Source organism: Microcaecilia unicolor, chromosome 2 (assembly GCF_901765095.1).
Source record: "Microcaecilia unicolor chromosome 2, aMicUni1.1, whole genome shotgun sequence".
Classification (NCBI taxonomy): Eukaryota; Metazoa; Chordata; class Amphibia; order Gymnophiona; family Siphonopidae; genus Microcaecilia; species Microcaecilia unicolor.
The window spans coordinates 572,844,723-572,865,462 of NC_044032.1; the positions used below are offsets into that span (position 1 = coordinate 572,844,723).

Below are 20,740 nucleotides of genomic sequence, written 5' to 3' on the forward strand. Positions count from 1 at the left end.
GTCATCATTTCTCTAAATAGTGGCCACCACTGGTCAGCTCCTATCTGAGCACCTGCACTGAATATCCGTATCTGGTGCAGCTGCCAGATATTGCCTGGGTGCTGCCAATATTGAGCCAGATAGCTACTCATTTAACTTAGGACCCCTGTAAGTTGAATGGGAGTCCTCCACCTACAGTCCTGCCAGTGGAGGGTGCTGTTTCCTTATCGCATTTTTAATAGTGACGGACAGGCAAACTCTGCAAGACTCCAGGTGAACCTGCTGGTCCATAGCAATTGAAAACACAATATTGAAGCAACCCCCCCCCCCCCCCCCCCCATTGGCAGCAGTGCAGTTAGAGGACTCTCAGCTTAGAGGGAACAGTGCTTAGGACAGTTTTTTTTTTGGCTGCCCTAAGTTAACTGGATATTTATTTGGGTACTGCTGCTGAAAATGTGGAGGAGTGGCCTAGTGGTTAGGGTGGTGGACTTTGGTCCTGAGGAACTGAGTTCAATTCCTACTTCAGGCACATGCTCCTTGTGACTCTGGGCAAGTCACTTAACCCTCCATTGCCCCATGTAAGCCGCATTGAGCCTGCCATGAGTGGGAAAGTGCAGGGTACAAATGTAACAAAAAAAAAAAAATCAGTGGCACCTAAGTAACTTCCAGCTCCATCTTGAGTCCACCCTGTGGTGGTCAGAGGATATTCAGCTTCATTAACCCTTTATGTCCTGCTAAATATCCTGTCAGGCCCTGGTCAGCACTAGTTAAGAGTAGGAACTTCTCCTTGCCGGTCAACTAGCACTAAATATTGCCCCCTAAGACTTTTGTGTGAAAAGAGAAAGTGAAGCAATAGCGCAGTGGCGAAATCAGATGATGTGACAAGTCTAAAGAGAGGAGTTGGCAGCTTTCAAAGAGGTCTGTTTCCTGTTGCCTGACAGAGAGCTTGTGCAAATCTGAGCATTTGTGCTTTAATTCTTCCTAATTCAGCCATAACTAATACTCCCCAATTCCATCTGACTGCCGTGAACCCACAGAATATTTTATTCAGAACTTTTGCACAAGTTTCCCTTACAACCATTCCTTTCACTTATGGGGTTCTCACCTTTTCGGAAGCTTGGATTCAGACTTCATTTTATCTGGTATTCCAAAGACGAACCATTTAAAGTAAATCAAAGAGAGGTTTACTGCACCTCTATGGCACTTGGCAGAGCACTGCAATCTTTGAGTAAGGGAATGTGCAGCAGGTCCTGTTGATCAACTGCTATCAACAGGATTACAGAGAACCCAGATTCAATAGCAGGGAAGCAGCTTGCTCATCACAAATACCTTCATGTCATCATGCAGCATAGATGATACAGAGTAATTTAAAGAATATGGGGAGATCACTCTTCATTCTGTTAAAAAATGGCTGTATATTTTTGGGAACTAACAGTTTTCTCCATATATTTATACTTCTAGCTCAGTTAGAATCCCAATCTACCATCAGTCATTACGTATCTCTACCCACATTTCCCCTCCCCACAACTTTACACAGCTACTTAGTGCACCCATTGCAACAGTCCATGGCCAAGGGCCACAAACCACAGTGACCTCCAAATCCAAACATGTCTGGCCACTTGGTTTCACCATTGAGTGACAGCTACAAATCTCTCTATCTCAGGGGCTGTACACACTGCTTCCAGTCCAGACCATCGCCAGCCCTAGCTGCCTTGGAGAATAGAAGACCTGTCTTGAAAATCAAACCTAGATCCTTAGCATGGCAGCGTGCAGCACTGCCACAGAGCCACTGACCACACTCAATGCCTGTGCATTTTAATAAATTAGAACTTATTGTTTCATCTTCATCTTTATAAAAGTAAGGATCCAAGTTAAAAGCAGACTTTTATTCATGGTTTTCCAATTCCAATAAATATTTTTGACAACATGTACATACATATACATTATTAGAATGAACCAATGAAATCCACAATCAAGACGCCTTTATGCGCCCGCATTTAAGTTTCAAGTTTAATAATTATTTGTTAGCTCGCCCATTAAGGAACCAGCTGTACAGTGAGAGGCGAGGTAAAGATGAAAGAATTAATAGCAATTCTTCATATGGAAGACTAGATAAACAGGCTGAAAAAAGAAACTACCCCTTGCAGCACAAACGTACAGAATACTAAAACTTATATACATAAGTGTGCATTTACCCACAAAAGTGCCAGCAGAATGCCTAAGCAGGGCTAGCTGAAAGGATAGTGGTGCCCAGAGCCAACTTGGTTTGGCAGCACCCCCCCCCCCAATTGAATTTCTTCTGGTGCCTCCTCCCTCCTCCCCCCCTGCAAGTTTGGCATCTCTCCCTCCCTTGGGCTGGTATCTCTCCCCCTTCCCCAGTGCAGTCTCTCTTTCCCCTCCTATATCTACCTTCTCGCAGGTCCGCCACTACTCCCTCACCTCTCTCACTCCCCCGTGACCCTGTAAAGTTTGTATCAGTCACCGGCTGTAGTTTCAGCAACATGATAGGCTACCTTCAGCCAGACCTACAGCTTCCCTCTGCTGTGTCCCGCCCACAGGAAATTGCATCAGAGGAAGCAGGACTTGGCAGAGGGAAGACCCAGGGGCTGGCTGAAGGTAGCCTGTCATGCTCCTGCTGTCGTTGGCGACCGATGTAAATTTTCCAGAAACACAGGGAGTGAGAGAGGTGAGGGAGCAGTGCCTAGGGTTACCATGTGGCTCCAGTAAAAGGAAAAGCAATGGAAGTAAAACCCAGACTGGCTCAATCTGTCCTCCTTTTTCTGGAGCCATATGGTAACCCTAGCAGTGCCAGACCCAGGGGGCAAGGGAAGAGAAAAAAGGAGACTGGACCGGGGCGAGAAGAGGCTTAACCTGTAGACCAGGTCAGTTCAGATGCTAAGTATTTTTGTGCCCTTAATCGCCAATGCCCTGGGTAAGAGCCTCACTTGGTCCAGTGGTTAAGCTGGCCCTGACCTAACTGCTATTCTGTAAAGGTGCGCCTAACTTACTTAGGACTAGATTTAGTAAATGGTGCTCAAATTTGGGTGCTAAAGAAATGTGTTATAGAATAACATTTAGCATGGGAATCCATGCCCAATTTTGGGCATGATGATTTACACCAACTAAAAACTAGTGTAAATCCTTGCGCCTAAATTAGGCAGGATCTCCCATGTTCTATAATACTGTGTGCATCTTTAGTAAAAGCCCGTGACTCACCCATGCCCCTCCTTTGGCCATACCGCTTTTCAGTTGCACACTGAAAAATATATGCACACATCTTTATAGAATAGCGCCTAGCAAGATGTGCGCATAAATTCAAATTGTTGCTAATTAGCACCAATAACTGATTGCTAGCACCCAATTTTTGGCACTAATTGGCTTGTTAGTCAATTAACTTGCATGCACAACTTGGGCACTTGCCCAAATTTGGGCACGCAGTTTTGAGCACCATTTATAGAATTTGTGGGATAGTGTGTAAATGCAAGAAGGTGTGCACAGGGGCAGAACAAGGGCAGGGGTGCCACTGCAATTTATGTGCATCCCTGCCGCCCATAGGCATCCACATTTATGCCAAGTCTATTGCTGGTATAACTTTGGGCATCTAAATGTTAAGCACGCCAATGCTAGTTTACTCTAATATTCTAAAACAGAACCTAGACGTGCAAGTACAATTATACAGTAGGTTCCTACCTTGCATCCTCAGGTCATCTTAATGGAGGTGCCCATTTGTAGAATTGCCTCCTCAACGCCTAGCCTGGAAAGCGAAAGCTTACACTGGCCTTCTAAAACTCCAGTTATTTGACAATTCTCATTTTTAAGGCTTCATTAAAGTCTCAGCTTAAAAGGATAGTGCATCTTAAATACTCCATGTACACAAACATTCCAGTGTGTATTATCATACATTCCTTGTGTTGGCATGCTGTGTTTGTGACCTTCTCCTACATGCAAGAAAACCTGGAGCTGGCGCAGTTCACTGAAGCCTGAAGAATTACAGCCTTGTCTTCCCATTTTCCTGTTAATAACATCTCATTACATTTCTCCAAGATTTTGGCATGCTGTATGTCTGAACTGAATTTGTAAGAGTAACTAGCAAAGTTTATTTCTTTAGCGTAGGGTTAGGATTAGATGCTTTATTTCTTTTAATGTATTATACAGTTCTTGCCTCGCTAGCCTGCGTAGTTTTAAACTGTGGTTGCTGTGAAGCTACGCATTGTATCTAGTGATAGTTCAAGTTAGGTGTAATTTTGCCATCCAAAGCCACTGCTTTATTGCAGGTCTGCAAACATTTATTCTGTTCTCTAAAGAGAGCACAATTTTAAAATTCACTTTTCTCCTTTTATTTGCATCTTGTACTATCTGAGCATTAAAAACTAGTCTCATGTTTATTTTATATTTCGAAGCTTCATTTCCTTCTAAAATACCCTATGATATGTTGCAAGTAGGTTTAGAATAGAGTAGCTTTTCTTTTGAATAAACAGATATTGACTTCTTGGCCTTTCACGTTTCAGCTGACCAGGAATCCCCTAGGAACTATTCATCTGCCTTCATTGATGTGAGTCGATCTACTCCAAGAGCGAAAAGAGGGACACAGGACAAAGAGGTATTTAAATGCCACTGAATACGTCAGAAGCAATCCACTGGTGATTTTCTGACAGGTTATGCCAGATTGCTGACTTAGCTCTTACCTCCTGCACCTGGAACCTTTTTTGAACTTGCTTCCTCTTCTGCAGTTCTGATAGCAGGTGGAACCCTCACTGGTCCCAAACTGGCACATTATTTTTTTTCTTTTCTTTTTAGATTATCACAGATATGTGTGAATGTCCAGGAGACACATTTTCAATAGAAAATAAAGTAGAGAATAAATATATTGAAAGCAATGATTACCAATCATGTTCTCATTTCACATAAAAAATGATTGGAGACCAGTCAGATTTCCAAGGGATTAGTGCTCCACATGGCAGGATAGCACATTGGTTTGGATTATTTTATTTTTATATGATATCCTGCCTTTCTTTGCTTTGTTGTTTAGGCCCAGCAGGCCAGGCGGCCTGGGGTTAGCACTTGTGAATGGCAGTTCCATAAACTAGATGCCTGCGTTTACATGCCCTACTCTTATTCTTCCCCCCCCCCCCCCCCCCCCCACCAAAGTGGAAGCAGGATGCCTAAGTGCTATTCTGTAAAGGCATGTGTAAGTGGCATACTGAGGAACAGTACAAATGGTGCTGAAAGTTAGGCACTAACTGCCAGATTCTATATAGCATGCCTAGAGATCAGCACCTAAATCCAGGCGTATTCTGTAACAATGAACGTAACTTAATTGGCTTAACAAGCCAATCAGCGTTTTTAACAGCACTTAACAACCAGTAATGAGCACTAATTGTCAGTAATTAGAATTTACATGCACAACTCGCTAAGCGTATTCTGTAATGTACTGCGCCTAAATTCTAAAGCGAACTGTTCAAAAGGGGCATGGCTATAGGTGGGGACATGGGCATTTCATGGGCATTCCAAAATTTATGTGCTTAGTTATAGAATACAGCCCAGTGCACGTAAATTGTATGTGCAGGGATTTACACCACATTTTCATTGGTGTAAATGGATGCACGTAGGTTTAGGCGCTGGGATATCAACTAAATAATTTCTATACACCGCGCCTAAATCTAGGCACCGCTTATAGAATACGCTTAGGTGGAAATATTTACTGCTTGGATTTTTTAGGTGCCATATAGAATCTGGTCCTAATTCTGTGCCTATCTTTTGGGTGGAAATGTATTCTAATGGATGAAAGGGGCCGAAATGGGGCTAAAATGGCAGATTGGCATGGAAATACTTACTTGCCCAACTGTAGGATAGTGCCTAAGTGCATCTGTGTGCAACTGCAAAGGGGGTGTTTCCATGGGAAGGGTATGGGCAGGTCAGGAGTGTTCCAGAAAATTGCACACAGTATTATAGAATACTGTGGATGTGTGTCCAACTTGTGTATGAGGATTTACACCTGGTGTAAGTCCTCGCGCCCAAAGTTGGGTGTAGAATTCAGTATCCAACACTATTCTATAAAGAGCGCTCATCTTGGAGCACCCTTTATAGAATAGCACTGAGTGCGGATTTTTTCAGCTCCCATATTTGGACGCCATTTATTGAATCCGGCCTACAGTGTGTAAAGGGGGGAAAGGGAAATGAGACTTGATATACCGCCTTTCTGAGGTTTTTGCAACTACATTCAAAGCGGTTTACATATATTCAGGTACTTATTTTGTACCAGGGGCAATGGAGGGTTAAGTGACTTGCCCAGAGTCACATGGAGCTGCAGTGGGAATCGAACTCAGTTCCCCAGGATCAAAGTCCAAGGGGGAGGGGTATATACATGAGCAGAGCAATGTATATTGAATGCAGGGCTTTTTTTTGAGGGGGTTCTTGGGGGGTACTGAGTACCAGCACCTTTTCCATTGTCTGCTAAAATTGACCCATGGACCCCAAGTTTTAATGAAAGAGCTCAGGCTCTACACATCTATTCTGCCTTGTCATAGATTCTGTGACTGGTTGCAGGGGGCCTGGCTATTGTGGGTTGGGTCCTTTAGTGATCACCCCACCCCTGAAGGGTGGCCTGGCATTTGAGTACCGGCACCTTTTTTGCTAGAAAAAATGCATTGATTGAATGAATAAGGCCCCCATGTAGGCACATAACTTACAGAATAGTATAAGCTATATGCATCCCTTACTACAGTTATGCCAGGGCTACGGATGGTGTAGCTGCAGTTGTAAAAATATAAGGCACACCAATACCAGGTTACACTAGTAATCAATAAAAGAATCTGGGACCCCCAGATGCCATTGTAAAACAAGCTCTCACTACGTGTCCTTGGGGCGTCTAAATTGAGATACCCAGTTATGGAATTGCCCCCATAATGACTGGTGGCAAGATTGATTCAGATTTTGTTATTATGATGATACCTTGTGCATGCAGAGCTGCCAAAGGAGCCCAGTGTTTTTGAGAGGGAGATTTTAGTACACGCCCCAACTCTGGCCTCTCTGCCTTGGTCCAACCCACTGTACCTCATAGCTCTGCCCCCTACCATGCTGTTTGAGCCATGTGGAAGTCGATGATGCTGGCATTCCAGGACATGCTCAGTTCAGGCACTTAGAAATGGAATATAAGATGATACCTTTCTATTGGAATAGCCAAATACATTTTTTATTAGCTTTCAGAGGCCAAAACCTCCTGCTTCAGGTCAGGTCAAGACATTATACTGCTGTTATGGTATCCTTTCCTGACCTGAGGAAGGAAGTGTTATCAAAAATATATTAAAATTAGTTCAATATAAAAGTATCACCTTATTTTACATTTTGTGTTTTATTTGTATTTATCAGCTTTTGTTAACACAGATACCACATTACTTTATCCTAAATTAAAAATACATTTTTTTCTACATTTCATTTCTAGCAATTTCTGTTGCTGGTTTCTGCTTTTCTTCATCTTTTCTTAACTCTCTTGCCAGGGTTCCCTGTCCATTTGTCATGTTTCTCTCCTCTTGCTTTCTTCAAGTTTTCTTCAATTTGTTTGTCTTCTTATCTGTCCAGATTTAATTCATTCTTATTATCCAGTCTTTAATTTCACTCATTTTACTTCATCTACATACAGCCTTTCATCTCTCCCTCATCCTTGTTCTTCCCTATGTCCCTTCCTCTTATTCTACAGTCTTGCACTAACTGTATCCTCTCCCCCCTTTCCATCCTGCATGTCCCCTCTTTCTCTCCCTACCTTTCCATCCTCCAGCATCTCCCTTTTCTATCCCCACCTCTCCATCCAGCATCTCCCTCTTTCATCCTCATCTTTCCATTCAGCATCTACCCTCTCTCCCAATTCTTCAGTACAGTGTCTGTACCCCCTCTCTCCCCATCCTTCCACCTAGCATCTTCTCTCTCTCTCTCTACCCTTTTCCGCTGCTACTTCTCCCAGTGAGTAGTGGCAGTGTCAAAACAAAAAAAATCAGGCATGGGGCCGCAGTCTTCAGGCATGTTCTATCAGCTCTGCCAGTCCCCTGCCCCAGAACAGGAAGTTGACGTCAGAGGGAACCAGCAGAGCCGACAACGCATGCCTGAAGACTGCGGTCCCACACCTGCTTTTTATTGTTTTGCCGCTGCTGCTGCTCTTTGGGTGAAGTTGCGGCAGCGGCAGGTTCGGTGGTGACAGTGGCTCAGCAGGGAAGTTGTTCCGAGGACTATTGTTTGCTTCATATTTCTGCAGGAAGTTGCTGCAATATGTGGCCACAATTGGTGACTATGAGAAGGCAGAATAGTTCTCTCAAGAGGTTTGATAGGAATTAACCAAGCAAGGTGCTGCATTGGGGAAGACATATTTTAAACATTTTCATCATTGTCCCTTTTCAATCATTGTAGTGTCCCTCATGCAGAGCTGATATGTAATAATAAATGTCAAATTTTAAAGAAACTAGCCTCTGGCAGGTCTGAAAATGGCTTCCTCTTTTACAGTAGGTTAATGATGTCTGCATTCTGGCCTCAGATTAAGACATGGAGATGCTAAATATGGTATAAACTCTTATGGTGTCCACATAGATGCTCTCTTACTTTTTATGCTTGGATAAGGAGTTTAGACTGTGATTTGTGTGTGTGTAAGAGGGAGGGTCCCATTGTTAACTTAAATTTATGAAGGGCTAAAAAATTAAACTCTATAGTTATTCAATATTCAATGCTATTTAAATGTTCAGGAACAGGTCCTGGCCAGTTAAATAGCGCTTAACCAGCTATCTGTGAATATTCAGCGGGAAGTTGTCTGTTATCTCCCACTGAATATTCACAGTCAGCGTTTAGTGGATAATATCATGCAATATAGCTGGCTATCTGGTAATATTCAGCGCATCTCCAGTTAACTTTGGCGGCCAAAGAGGGCCGCTGAAATAGTAAGCCTATCGTTAGCTGGTTTCAACTTAATTGGCCAGTGCTGAATATTGACTTATTTATTTATTTAAAATTTTCTGTTCCACCTACAAGTAAGTAGAGCACACAAAGAAACATAGATAATAAAATCACAAACAGACAGAAAACTACTCTTAACAAGTCCGTGACCGAGGTATCAACCCCATGCCTTGAAAAACAAATGTATTTTCAAACCCTTATGAAACTGTTCCATACTTCTGCACGTCAAAAATCTAGGCAAGTCATTCCAAATTCATAGACCAGCATTTGAAAATGCTGCTGCTCGAGTGGAAGCATATTTCACAGTGCTTACTTTTTCATTTGCAAGTAACATTGAAGATTCTGAACACAAAGCACTCAGCAGGTGATGGACAACAAGCACCTGTTTAAAATACTGTGGAACAGATGTTGAATATAATACTTGATGAATCAACTGTGCAATCTTAAATTGCACACAAGATGCCCTTGGTAACCAGTGCAGTGATCAAAGGACTGGCAAAACATGCTCAAACTGAGGTATTCCAGCCAGTAATCTGGCTGCAGCATTCTGGATAGTCTGCAATGCTTGCATCCTATATGTTGCAATTCCCAGATACAGCACAATTAAGTTGAAACCACCCCAAAATTAACTACATATTCAATGCCGGTCACTGGAAACAGCCTGGCATTGAATATCCGGGCTCACGATGGCAGCGGAAGTCAGCCCGGTTAACTCCCGTGGTCTGAATATTGGCCCCATGTTGCCTATCATTTTGCATTAAAAAGTGAAGGTATAATAGTCCAGTCCAGTGGCTCTCTGGTCTTATTTTGTGCTTGCTGTGGAGAACACTTACTAGCCAATATTCAAAGTGATTTAACTGGCCAGAAACAACCACCAACTGGCTAAATCACTTGTTCACAGCTGGCTATCCAGTCATTTTCAGTGACACTCGACTAGTTATCTCTGCTGAAAATGACCGGTTAGTGCTGAATTCAAAAGTGGCTATCATGGGCATTCCAGCGGCAGAGTTGGGTAAAGTGCCAATATTCAGCCCCTCACCGCATATGTAAACCAGGGGCTTAACCAGACCTCCATGATTGGGGGGTCCGGAGCCCAAAGTAGAGAGGGTACAGTTTGGCCCTCCTTCCTGCCGCAACCCATGCCCCGTTGCAACTACACATACCTTGGCTGGTGGAGGTCCCCAATCTCCACCAGCTGAAGCCTTTTTTTTTGTTACATTTGTACCCCGCACTTTCCCACTCATGGCAGGCTCAGTGCGGCTTACATGGGGCAATGGAGGGTTAAGTGACTTGCCCAGAGTCACAAGGAGCTGCCTGTTCCTGAAGTGGGAATCGAACTCAGTTCCTCAGGACCAAAGTCCACCACCCTAACCTCTAGGCCACTCCTCGACTCAGTTTTAAAACTGAGCATGCACACGACGTGAGGGGAAGCAGGGCAGCCAATGCGCAGAGAACAGTGCCTGAAAAAGCTTCAGCTGGTGAGGGTTGGAGATGCCAGCCAAACCAGGGGCCCCGGATCCAATTTTGAGGGGACCCAGGCCCACAAGGACCCCCCGTAGCTACGCCATTGACGCAAACTACTTAAATCGGGCTATATAAATGGCAGTCCTATCTTTAAGTGGTTTGGCTTATGCAGTCAAGGGCTGAATATTCACTTAATTGGCTATGTGTTAGCCGGCTCAAAAAAATGGATATTCAGTACCAAAGCCCGGACAAGGGCCGGGATTCAATATCCAGGAACAACAACAGTAGCAGGCAGCAAAACACTCACCACTGCCGGCTGAATACTGGGGAGCCAGTTTTCAATTCTCTCTTGGGTTTTTACTCCCTGGAAAAGCTGGAGCTAAGGACGGTACACAAATAACATTTATAACCTTTTGAGGAAAGGAGTCCCAAACATTGCACAGAGTGGTACCAGCTGACCAGTCTTAGAGTCCACAATTGTAGAGCTCAAGCCAGAGTTCTGATACATGGAGGTGTATTTTCAAAGCACTTAGACTTACAAAATTCTGTAGTAAGCTATGGAACTTTGTAAGTCTAATTGCTTTGAAAATGAGACCCCACCCCCTAGTCCAAGGACTGTTGCGGTAATAACTGGGTCGAGTGAGTTGTCAGGAGATAAAAGAGAAGAGCTTTTGGTATCTGTGAATGAAGCTCATGGATCTATAGCCCAGTGGATTGCCAATTCCAATGCAGTTGGAAGCCCAAAAGTGCAAAAGGAAACTGGTGGGCCAGTAAGAAGAAAATACAGTTTTCCAGTTTGTCAGGGGTGAAGACAGAATGGCCCCGATATTCAGACCACAGGAGATAGCAGGGCTGTCTTCTGTAGTCCATGCTGAACCCAGATTTTCAATGCTGGGCTGTTTCTGGTTACTGGCATTGAATATCCGTTTTTTTCCCCCCAGCCGGTTTGAAGGTAACCTATGTCAATATTCAGAACCTAAGATGCAATAAAAACTAGACAGAAATATCACTGTTAAGTATGTTTAGCTGAATGCTATGATGACCCAGTTCTATTTCATGTCTCCCATATTGATCAGTAGTCACATTATAGGTTACATTGGTGCCATGAACAGAGTACCAATAAATGTAAATCACTCTTTTCTTTTCAGAGGCAGACAGCAAGAGCAGTGTATGATTTTAAGGCTCAAACATCCAAGTAAGTGACCTCCCTGAATGTTAGAGATTAATACTGAATGCACAAATCTACTGCATTTCTTTCACAATGCATACATTTGCAAGATTCAAATCTTATGACAAGAATGTAGTGCTATTGCTACTATTAATCATAGCTAGGGAAAATTTTCCTTTAGCTTTTCCAGGAAGCTACTGGATATGGCCATTGTGGCTTCCTGAAGAACTATGTAAAAATGGTATCCAGCCAGTATCCTAGATGATTTCTGGTTGGGTTATGGCGTGTGGAGGGGCATTTTCAAAAAGATGTCCAAGTCAGAATAGGGATGCCCACATCAGAAAGTCCCAAACAGACATCCAACTTACATGTATTTTTGAACAGGAAGTCAGGGGCGTAGCTATGGGTGGCCCTGGGTGCCCACCCAATCTCAGCTCAGGCCCACCCTGTCTCAGCCTGTGCACCAATCAGGACTTTGTTTTTCGGGCTGCCGTAGAGTCGGGCTTCAGGGGGAGGACCTCCTACAAGCTTACCTTTGCAGCCAAGTTTCCTCGGAGTGGATGCTGCTGCTCTATTGCCAGCAGCACTTCTAGCAAAATTGGTCCGGGAAGTTGTTTATTTGGAGCTCCGGGGTTACTTTTTTTTTTTTAACTTGGCTGCTGCCCCCTCCCCCCTGCTGTGCTGTGCTCCTGGAGAAATCTGGTGGTCTGCAGCAAAATCGGCCTGGGAAGTTGTTTATTTGGACTGGAGCTCCGAGCTGGCACTGCTTTTTAAAACTTAGCTGCTGCACCCCTCTCTCCCAGTGCTGTGTCATGCCACTGAAGAAATATGGGTACTCATCAGCCCCAGATGTCGGCCCAACATCCGGGGCTGATGAGTGTCCACATTTCTCCAGCGGCACAGGGAGGGGGGTTGCAGCTAAGTTAAAAATAAGTAGCGCCGGAGCTCCAATAAACAACTTCCTGGGCCGATTTTGCTGCAGAGCGGGAGCGATGCTGTACCCGGTGCATCGGAGCAGAGGCTAGAAGTGCTGGTAGTGGCACACGGATTCCGGGCCTCATCGAGGCAGTGCAGTAGGCTTCTGCAGGGGAGCCCTGCCCAGGTAAAAAAAAAACCCCTTTTCTGTGTAATATTAGATTACTCGGGGGGGGGGGGGGAGTTGAGTGGGGTTAGGTTAGGCACTGGTTAGGTTTTATGTATAATGCTGATGGACTCTGCACTGCCCAGATTAAAAAAAAAAAAAGTTTTATAATTTCATGTTGGGCTTCTGGATGGGGGGTAGGCTCTGCAGCAGTGTCCAGGTAAAAAAAAAAGTTTTATATTTCATGCTGATGTGTTTCTGTGTGGGGGATTGGGCAGAGCTGATGCCAGACTATGGAGGATGGGTAGGGCAGAGCTGATGCTGCACTACAGGGAGTGGTCGGGGGTAGGGAAGGGAAGGGCTTATGCCGGGCTACAGCGAGGGATAGGGGTAGGGTTGTCAACTGGATCCAGATTCATCCGACAGGGTTGATCCAGTCCTGGGCTTGACCAGATGCATGCAGGGACTTGTAGCCTTGCTTTCTTTAGTGAATTCAATGGAGAAATCATAACCACAAGTCCCTACATGCAGTGGGGTAAGCCCAGGACTGGATCAACCCTGTCGGGTGAATCTGGACCTAGTTGACCACCCTAGATGGGGGAGTAGGGTAGGGTAGGGCAGTGTTCATGTTGGGTTATAGGGAGGGATGGGGGAGGTAGGGAAGGGAAGGCCACTGTTTATGCCAGGCTACAGGACAACCTCTAATTTTTGGTCATTTATTCTGTACCTGGTGGGGGTTGTCTGTGTTCTTCATTTTACCAAGGTGAGAGATTCTTCTGGCATGTGGTTTTTGTGGGGATCTATATCAGTCTGAATTGTCTGGATTTTCTAGTGGGATGCGTATTGCTTTAGCAAAATATTCATTGTGTGTTCGAATTGATGGTGTTAAGGTTTGCAGCATAGGCTCTGAGAAGCTTCTTCGCAGGATTTAGTGTAACTTCACATAGCGGATCTTTTACTAATGAATTACTCATGCTTTCTGCTTCAGGGCCCATAGGAATAAATTCAGTTCTATGGCAATAACACAAGCTAATTGTTAGTAAAAGACCTCCAAAATATCTGGCAATGAAGGGATATTATTGAGGTGCTACCAGATTTGAATACATTTTTTCTGTGGAAAGCTGTACTATGTTCAGTATCCTGCAGATTCCACAGCAGGCGGGAAAAAAATCTTGATGTTGATGGTGTGATGTAGTTTATGTCGATTCAGAAAAAAACAAAACAATAAAAGCCAAAGTAACCCTTCCTCAAACCCAAATAGAGAAGAACGACAAAACAAAGGGAACAACCAAGGAAGTTCCAACCAAGGGATATTTATTAAAAATATCAAAAACAAAAGTCAATTAAAATGGCATGCAGTCCATAGGTATCTATAAAAATGGTATCAAGAGTCAGGTCCTTTGGTTTTTGTTGCCAAAACAAATTGTTCAGGTTGTTCATCAGTTGTAGCTGTTGCCATTTTGCCATCACAGCCCAATAGTGTGGGTGGCTGATTGTGTTGTGTTCATAACTCTCCTATAACATTACAATGGACATACAAGTCCAACTGAAGTTGAGACTTCTGAGGCAGGTGCCCTGTGCGCCCAAACACAGGACTGCGTCGAGTCTTGATACCTTTTTTTTTATAGATCCCTTTAGACTGTATGTCATTTTAGTTGACCTTCATTTTTGATATTTTTAATAAATATCCCTTTGTTGGCACTTGGTGTTTGTTCTTCTCTATTTATGTTGATGCAGGACAGCTGTTGAGCAGACTGTTTATTTAGAAATCCATCATCAAGTGTATTCTAAGGCATTTTTTAGAAGTATCCCAAGAAACACTACTCACACCTATATACATACCCCCGATACTCAGCGCTATTTAACCGGTCAGCAATGGCCACTGACCTCTTAAATAGCCTGATCTAGCCAGTTAGTGTTGATGGTCAATGCTGAGTTAAGCAGTTAAATAGTACTGCATAAATAGCAGCCTATCTTTAACCGCTAGGAACTTAACCAGTTAGCGCTGAATATCTGTTAACTGGTTTAAGTTCCAGTGGCCAAAAATGAAACCAGAAATTCAATGCCGATCACTGGATACGGTACAGCATTGAATTTCCAGGTTCAGCACTGGCAGCGGGCTTTAACTGCGCAGCCTGCCAGTGGCTGAATATCGACCCCATGGTGCCCACCCATATTAGCTCTGAGCCCACCCAAAATATCATGTCTGGCTACGCCACTGCAGGAAGTATGTTGAGATTTCCTGTTCGAAAATACATGAGATGGACATCCATGTGCTGGCAATATCCAGCATAAACAGCCATTTTACAAACTAGAACATCCAAATTATGAACAGAGAAAACAATGGACATGGATGAATGCATGTCAGCATTCTTAGAGAATGGCCACACAGACATCCATGCAGAGCAGAGAGGCAGCCTAGAAGTTAGTGCAGTGGACTGTAAACCAAGGGAGCCAGGTTCAAATCCCACTTTAACTCTTTTATTTTATAATTGTGAGCCCTGCAGGAACAGAAGAATTCCTACTGTACCTGAATGTACATCACTTCAGTACCCATCGGGTATTTTTCTGTTCCTGGAGGGCTCACAATTAAAAAAAAAAAAAAGCTAAAGTGGGATTTGAAAATGGATTCTTTGGTTTAGTTTACTGTACTAACCACTAGGCTATTCCTCAGATCTGCATGATGCACTATTCAGAATGCCTATAATACCTGAAGTTGTTACAGAGCCTGGTGTTCCTTTCCATCAGGAGAGACAGAGGGGAACAGCAACTGCTAGGGATTAAGGAGGTGTCATGCCTTTAGTTCCTCCAGTGGCCAGTTGCTCAACCAGAGCACTTTTCTGAACCCTACACTTTATTGAAACAGGTCTAACTAAGGACTTCCTTCTTTTCAAACTTGAACATTTCCTTCGCTTGGATATTAACACTTTGCACATAGCAGCTAACCAGCGATATCGCGCGATATAACCAGCTAGCCATGAATATTCAACACTTCACTAGCTAAGTTTAATGGCCAAATCGAACTTCATAAATAGCGGTCCTATCTTTGTCCACTATAGACTTAACTGGCCAGCACTAAATATTAACTTGGGCAGTTAAGTTTAAGCCGGCCACAAAAAAACTGGATATTCAATGCAAGTCACTGGAAATGGCGGAGCATTGAATACCTGGGCTCAGCGCCGATCGTGACACTTAGCCAGCCTGCCTCCAACGGGTGGAATATCAGCCAGAGAGTTATGCAATATACAATATATATTAACTATATATACCCTCGTAATATATTCACTGACTACTACTACCCCTCCAAACTTGTGCTCTAGGTGAATGCTTCGTCTGCCTAGTGGTCAGGCTGGCCCGTGTAAAATGTTACAGACTTGTAGCAAGCTTCTCTGCAACTCAAGTGGACTCAAAAGAAGACATAAGACATTCAGTGTGTGAACATACATTTTATTTTGCTGTTTAAAAATTCTGTTATAATAGCATTTCTAAGCTAATTGTTAAAACTATGTTTCAGGGAGCTGTCTTTTAAGAAAGGAGATACTGTCTATATCCTCCGGCAAATTGATCAAAACTGGTATGAAGGAGAGCACCATGGCAGAGTTGGAATTTTTCCAATTTCATATGTAGAGGTTGGTGTGAGGATTTTTTTGTTTTGAAGGTTGGTTATTGTACTCTAAGGTGTGCTAGCTTTTGTAGCACACGCTAATGCTAGAGACTGCTTGTAATGCAGCATGCAGCTCTTTTCCTAGCTTAATGGCAAAACAACTCATCTGTTTTAACAGAAACTTAGTCCTGCAGAAAAAGCGCAGCCGACGAGGCCTCCACCCCCAGCCCAGGTTCGAGAGATTGGAGAAGCTATAGCGAAATATCATTTCACAGCAGACACAAATGTTGAGCTGTCCCTGAGAAAGGTAAGACTTATTATGATCATCCTTCAAAATCATTTACAAGTAATGCTTGATACTTGGGTTTTTGGACAGTGTTGCTGATTAATTCTAAATAAGAAGCATAAATATTCTTGTTGAGCGTTAAGGAGTTACTTCTATAACCAGTTACCCACATTTAGTGCTGCTTGCACTTATAAATATATATAATACCTTACTAGCTAGGGTGCCTCCAGGAACAGGTTTAGGAACCATTGGCTTAAAGTATATATGTGCTTACACAGAGCAAGTCAGATGGTTCTAAGTACTTTCTCCCAAACAAAAATCCCTAACCCATAAAAATCATAAATTTAAATGGTGCACCGCCTACAAATAATCTCACCAAAATTCTTTACAGGGAGACAGAGTAATGCTTCTTAAGCGAGTTGATCAAAATTGGTATGAAGGTAAAATACCAGGAACCAACAGGCAAGGAATCTTCCCCGTCTCCTATGTGGAGGTCATCAAAAAGAGCCCATCAAAAATTGCTGCTGATTACCCTGATCCTCCGATCCCCCAAAGTTATTCAAGTGAAAGGATACAGAACTTAAGCTCCACTGCGGTAAGGAATTTTATTGTTTTCAGTCACAGATATGATACAATAGATCTTGTTGGAACTGGTACTTTCACCATACAGGATGGAATAAGATCAGTACTGAAACATTAAGCCTGCTAGAGATGTTCTCAAAATTTAAATCAAAGTATTCCCTTAGAACCAAACTGAAAAATAAATACATTCAGCCATCTTTTCCGGGCTGCTTTATATTGGAGAAAGCAGATATATCACTTTTGAAGGATGTGACTGCTGCTCCTTGTAATATAATATTTTGTGTACTGCAGAGATGGAAATAGTAGAAAGGGTGAGTCACTAGTTTGTCATTGTTACATGAGACTTACTCCTGTCTCACCAGAAAGACCCTTCAATCAATATTAGGCAATGGAACTAAAAATATATTGGGCTGTCCTCATGTAACAAACACGCTTTGTGTTTTTTTTTTTTTATAACATTACCATCCTCCAGCAAATTAACCTGGACTTTGAATATTCATTGTGTATAATATTAATGTAGCTGTAGGTTTACAGAATGACTTCACATTCAAGACATTTGAAATAAATGTGAAAAATGTTCTGATAAAAATATGTGCTTATGTTAATTATAAGAAGTTTGTTTTGGTTGAATGGCAAAATGATAATAGTAGCAAAACAGAAGATTGTTCAGTAATTACACCGATTTATTTTATCATTTAATCTTATAATTTGCTGCTTTGGTAAAAGACACATTTATTTCCCCTGTTCATTTTCCTGATTGCTATTTTAAAAGGCTGAGTGAATAGTTCAGCTCCTGGCAGATCAAATTTAGTCTCCTGTCATGAGCTTGGTAATTCAAAACTATCTTAATGTTTGTCATTTAAGCCTCTGCCTAAGAACCTGATCATTTCACTTTTCAAGTATTTTTTTCTGCTGCTCTGCTTCATGTACTATTGATTTCTGGCATTTCTACTCAGTGAGGTAACTATCCTGTAACTTACAAGCATGGCACATAGGAGTTGTTTATCTCTTTAATAATCCCTCTTGAGTTTTGGTCCAATGTTGTCTTTTTCTGTAATTTTACTGTTATATTTTTCTTAACTTTTTCCTTATTTCTAAAGTTGGCTTCCGGTAAAAGGCTTAGTACACCATCCCCAACTCATGGGCCTGGCTCCTCACCATGTCCAGATCCTAGTAAAGGGAATCTCCAACCTCTCACTTCTGAATGGTTGTGGCTGACTGTTGGCTTTTCACCTTCAAGCACACCTGCCCCAACTCCACCACCTTTTCCTCACCACTTTCTTCCTGACTTAGAGGAACTTAGTTCTTTGGCACTAACAGCTGCCCATCTTGAACCGGTGTCCTCGAGTGATATCACTTCCCAAGTTACGGATGATCATTTTGTTCCAATAACATCATCAAAGCCTCTCAGCTCTCCTGTTCCCTCACCACAACCCTTTCCTTCCTCTACCTCTGTATCACCTCCTACTACCCAGCCTCATGACATACCACATAACCCCACAAATAACAACACAATAAGACAGACTGAAAGAAAAGCAAATGACTTGAAAGGACCATCCACCGACAAAAGAACAACAAGCTGTCCAGATCCTGAAGAAACACCTGAGATTATGGGCACTCACATGGCTGTTCCAGAGCCTACAACAGAGGCATCACCACCCAAACTGCTAATGGCAGGTGATGAACAGGAAGAGGAAATTTGTGAGGAACTGATGTCAATCATCCAAGGGAGTCAATTGCAGTATCAAGATCCAGGTTTTTATAGATGTGCTCCTGATATAACCGAACAGCTACCAAGACTGTATATAGAGGAAGACGGGGGACACAACCGCTTAAATTCTACAGTAGAAATTAATGCAAAGCCTATTGTATCTATTGAAGAACACAAGTCAACCAGTACCAATACAGAGGTATTTTAACTAATTAAGATTGCGTTATTTCATCTGTACAGCTTATTTCCAAGACAAGATAGTTTGGTTCATGTAAGTCACAAGAATCAGATTGTTGACTGCCACCCATGCATCACCTTATGTGCAAACACATACATACAGTTCTTTGGCCTTTTGCAGTAGGAAGACATGCATGCTTTCATTTCTTGCTGTTATTCTGGATTATGTTTGTGGTAGGGCTGTGCCAATACTTTCTGATAAATAAGGCAAATTTAGTAAGTTTTTGCTAGTCAAAACTGCTTGCAAGCAACGTTTAAGAGATTGATGTCACTACGTTTCATATCACATCTCTGTTTTAACATTGAGTGCAATGCACTTACATTCATCTAAACTCAGTAATGTTTATTCTGGTTAGAATTTGATAAGCATTCTCAAAGTAATGATGGATATATTTGCACAGTCCTATGTTTCATCACCTTTTATTTCTGTTCTCCTCCAATTTGTCACATTTTGCCACCATTTCTCTCTGTTCTGCCTTTGCTTCCATCAGAATATCTCTGATCAGAAGGCTAACAAGTATGGTGTCTTTGCTGGCTGCCATAGTGAAACCTCTTGGCTCACCCAGCAAAGAAAGATAAAGGACCACAAAGGTTTTGTTGCTTCTGGTAGGCTTCTCAATAGCAACATAAATTATTGCCTTAGTGAGCCTAGTCTGAAGTGACCCAGGGACATGTTACTAGGTCAATTGCACTACAGGAAGGGAATCTAAAGGTTACTGTCCATAAACCAAGTAAACGATTTGCTCATTTGGTGGGTGAATACAAATTTATTCAGAGAATGATGCTTATACAAATGAGAACAGCTGTCCTAGATCTAGACAAGAGATCATCACACAGGTCTATTTATTAAGATCTGTTTACTAAGCCATATTATGGCAACAGTACACATTAAATAGTAACTAATGCATATTAAAACCTCATAATGCGTGCCTTATTTAAATATTATAAGCCACATTGAGCCTCTCAGCGGTGGGAAATTGTGGGATATAAGCGCTGTAAAATAAATAATAAATAAATAAAATCTGATCTAAGGCACATTAAAAATGAATGAGATACTTTGCATGCAAATGCATGCAAAGCTGCTCATTATTATGCAAAATGGATAACACAGCTTCTGATAAACTTCACAAGCTGCATTATTCATGGTAAGATAACACCTCCACAAATGTTGTTAACTTTCCTTCCCAGGAATATTGGAAGGAATGTCATGTGGCCAGATGCTTTCAAGGAGCAAATTAAAGGAGCCAGTGCTTAGTAATAAATACATTTCCTCCTCCAATCCATTTTCAAACACCCCACTGCCATTCTAATACCTTTTCAAATATCCTTGGAACCCACCATCTCACCCAGATCCCTTTTCTTCCTCACAGGATATCACCCACACCAGGGGTAGGCAACTCCGGTCCTCGAGAGCCGCAGGCAGGTCAGGTTTTCAGGATATCCACAATGAATATGCAGGAGATAGATTTGCATACCATGGAGGCAGTGCTTGCAAATCTATCTCCTGCATATTCATTGTGGATATCCTGAAAACCTGACCTGCCTGCGGCTCTCGAGGACCGGAGTTGCCTATCCCTGACCCACACCCTGCAGTCCTCTGGCACCTATCAGGGATCTCCCAGGAGGAAAGTGGGAAGCTGGAGTGATCCCCAGGCACCTCTGCTCTCATGGCTACCTGACTCAAAATAGCAGCC

The 20,740-nt window shown here is 42.7% G+C and overlaps 1 protein-coding gene across 2 annotated transcripts in view; it reads left to right on the forward strand.

Moving 5' to 3' along the window:
- The window catches only part of SORBS2 (sorbin and SH3 domain containing 2), a 610,065-nt gene that overhangs the window by 532,573 nt on the left and 56,752 nt on the right, over positions 1-20,740 (forward strand). For both annotated transcript variants that reach the window (XM_030191487.1, XM_030191488.1), the window contains 5 exons: positions 4,488-4,579; positions 11,526-11,572; positions 16,141-16,255; positions 16,409-16,537; positions 16,908-17,111. In XM_030191487.1, coding sequence (XP_030047347.1) covers positions 4,488-4,579; positions 11,526-11,572; positions 16,141-16,255; positions 16,409-16,537; positions 16,908-17,111 — 587 coding nt within the window. The remainder of the gene's footprint in view (positions 1-4,487; positions 4,580-11,525; positions 11,573-16,140; positions 16,256-16,408; positions 16,538-16,907; positions 17,112-20,740) is intronic.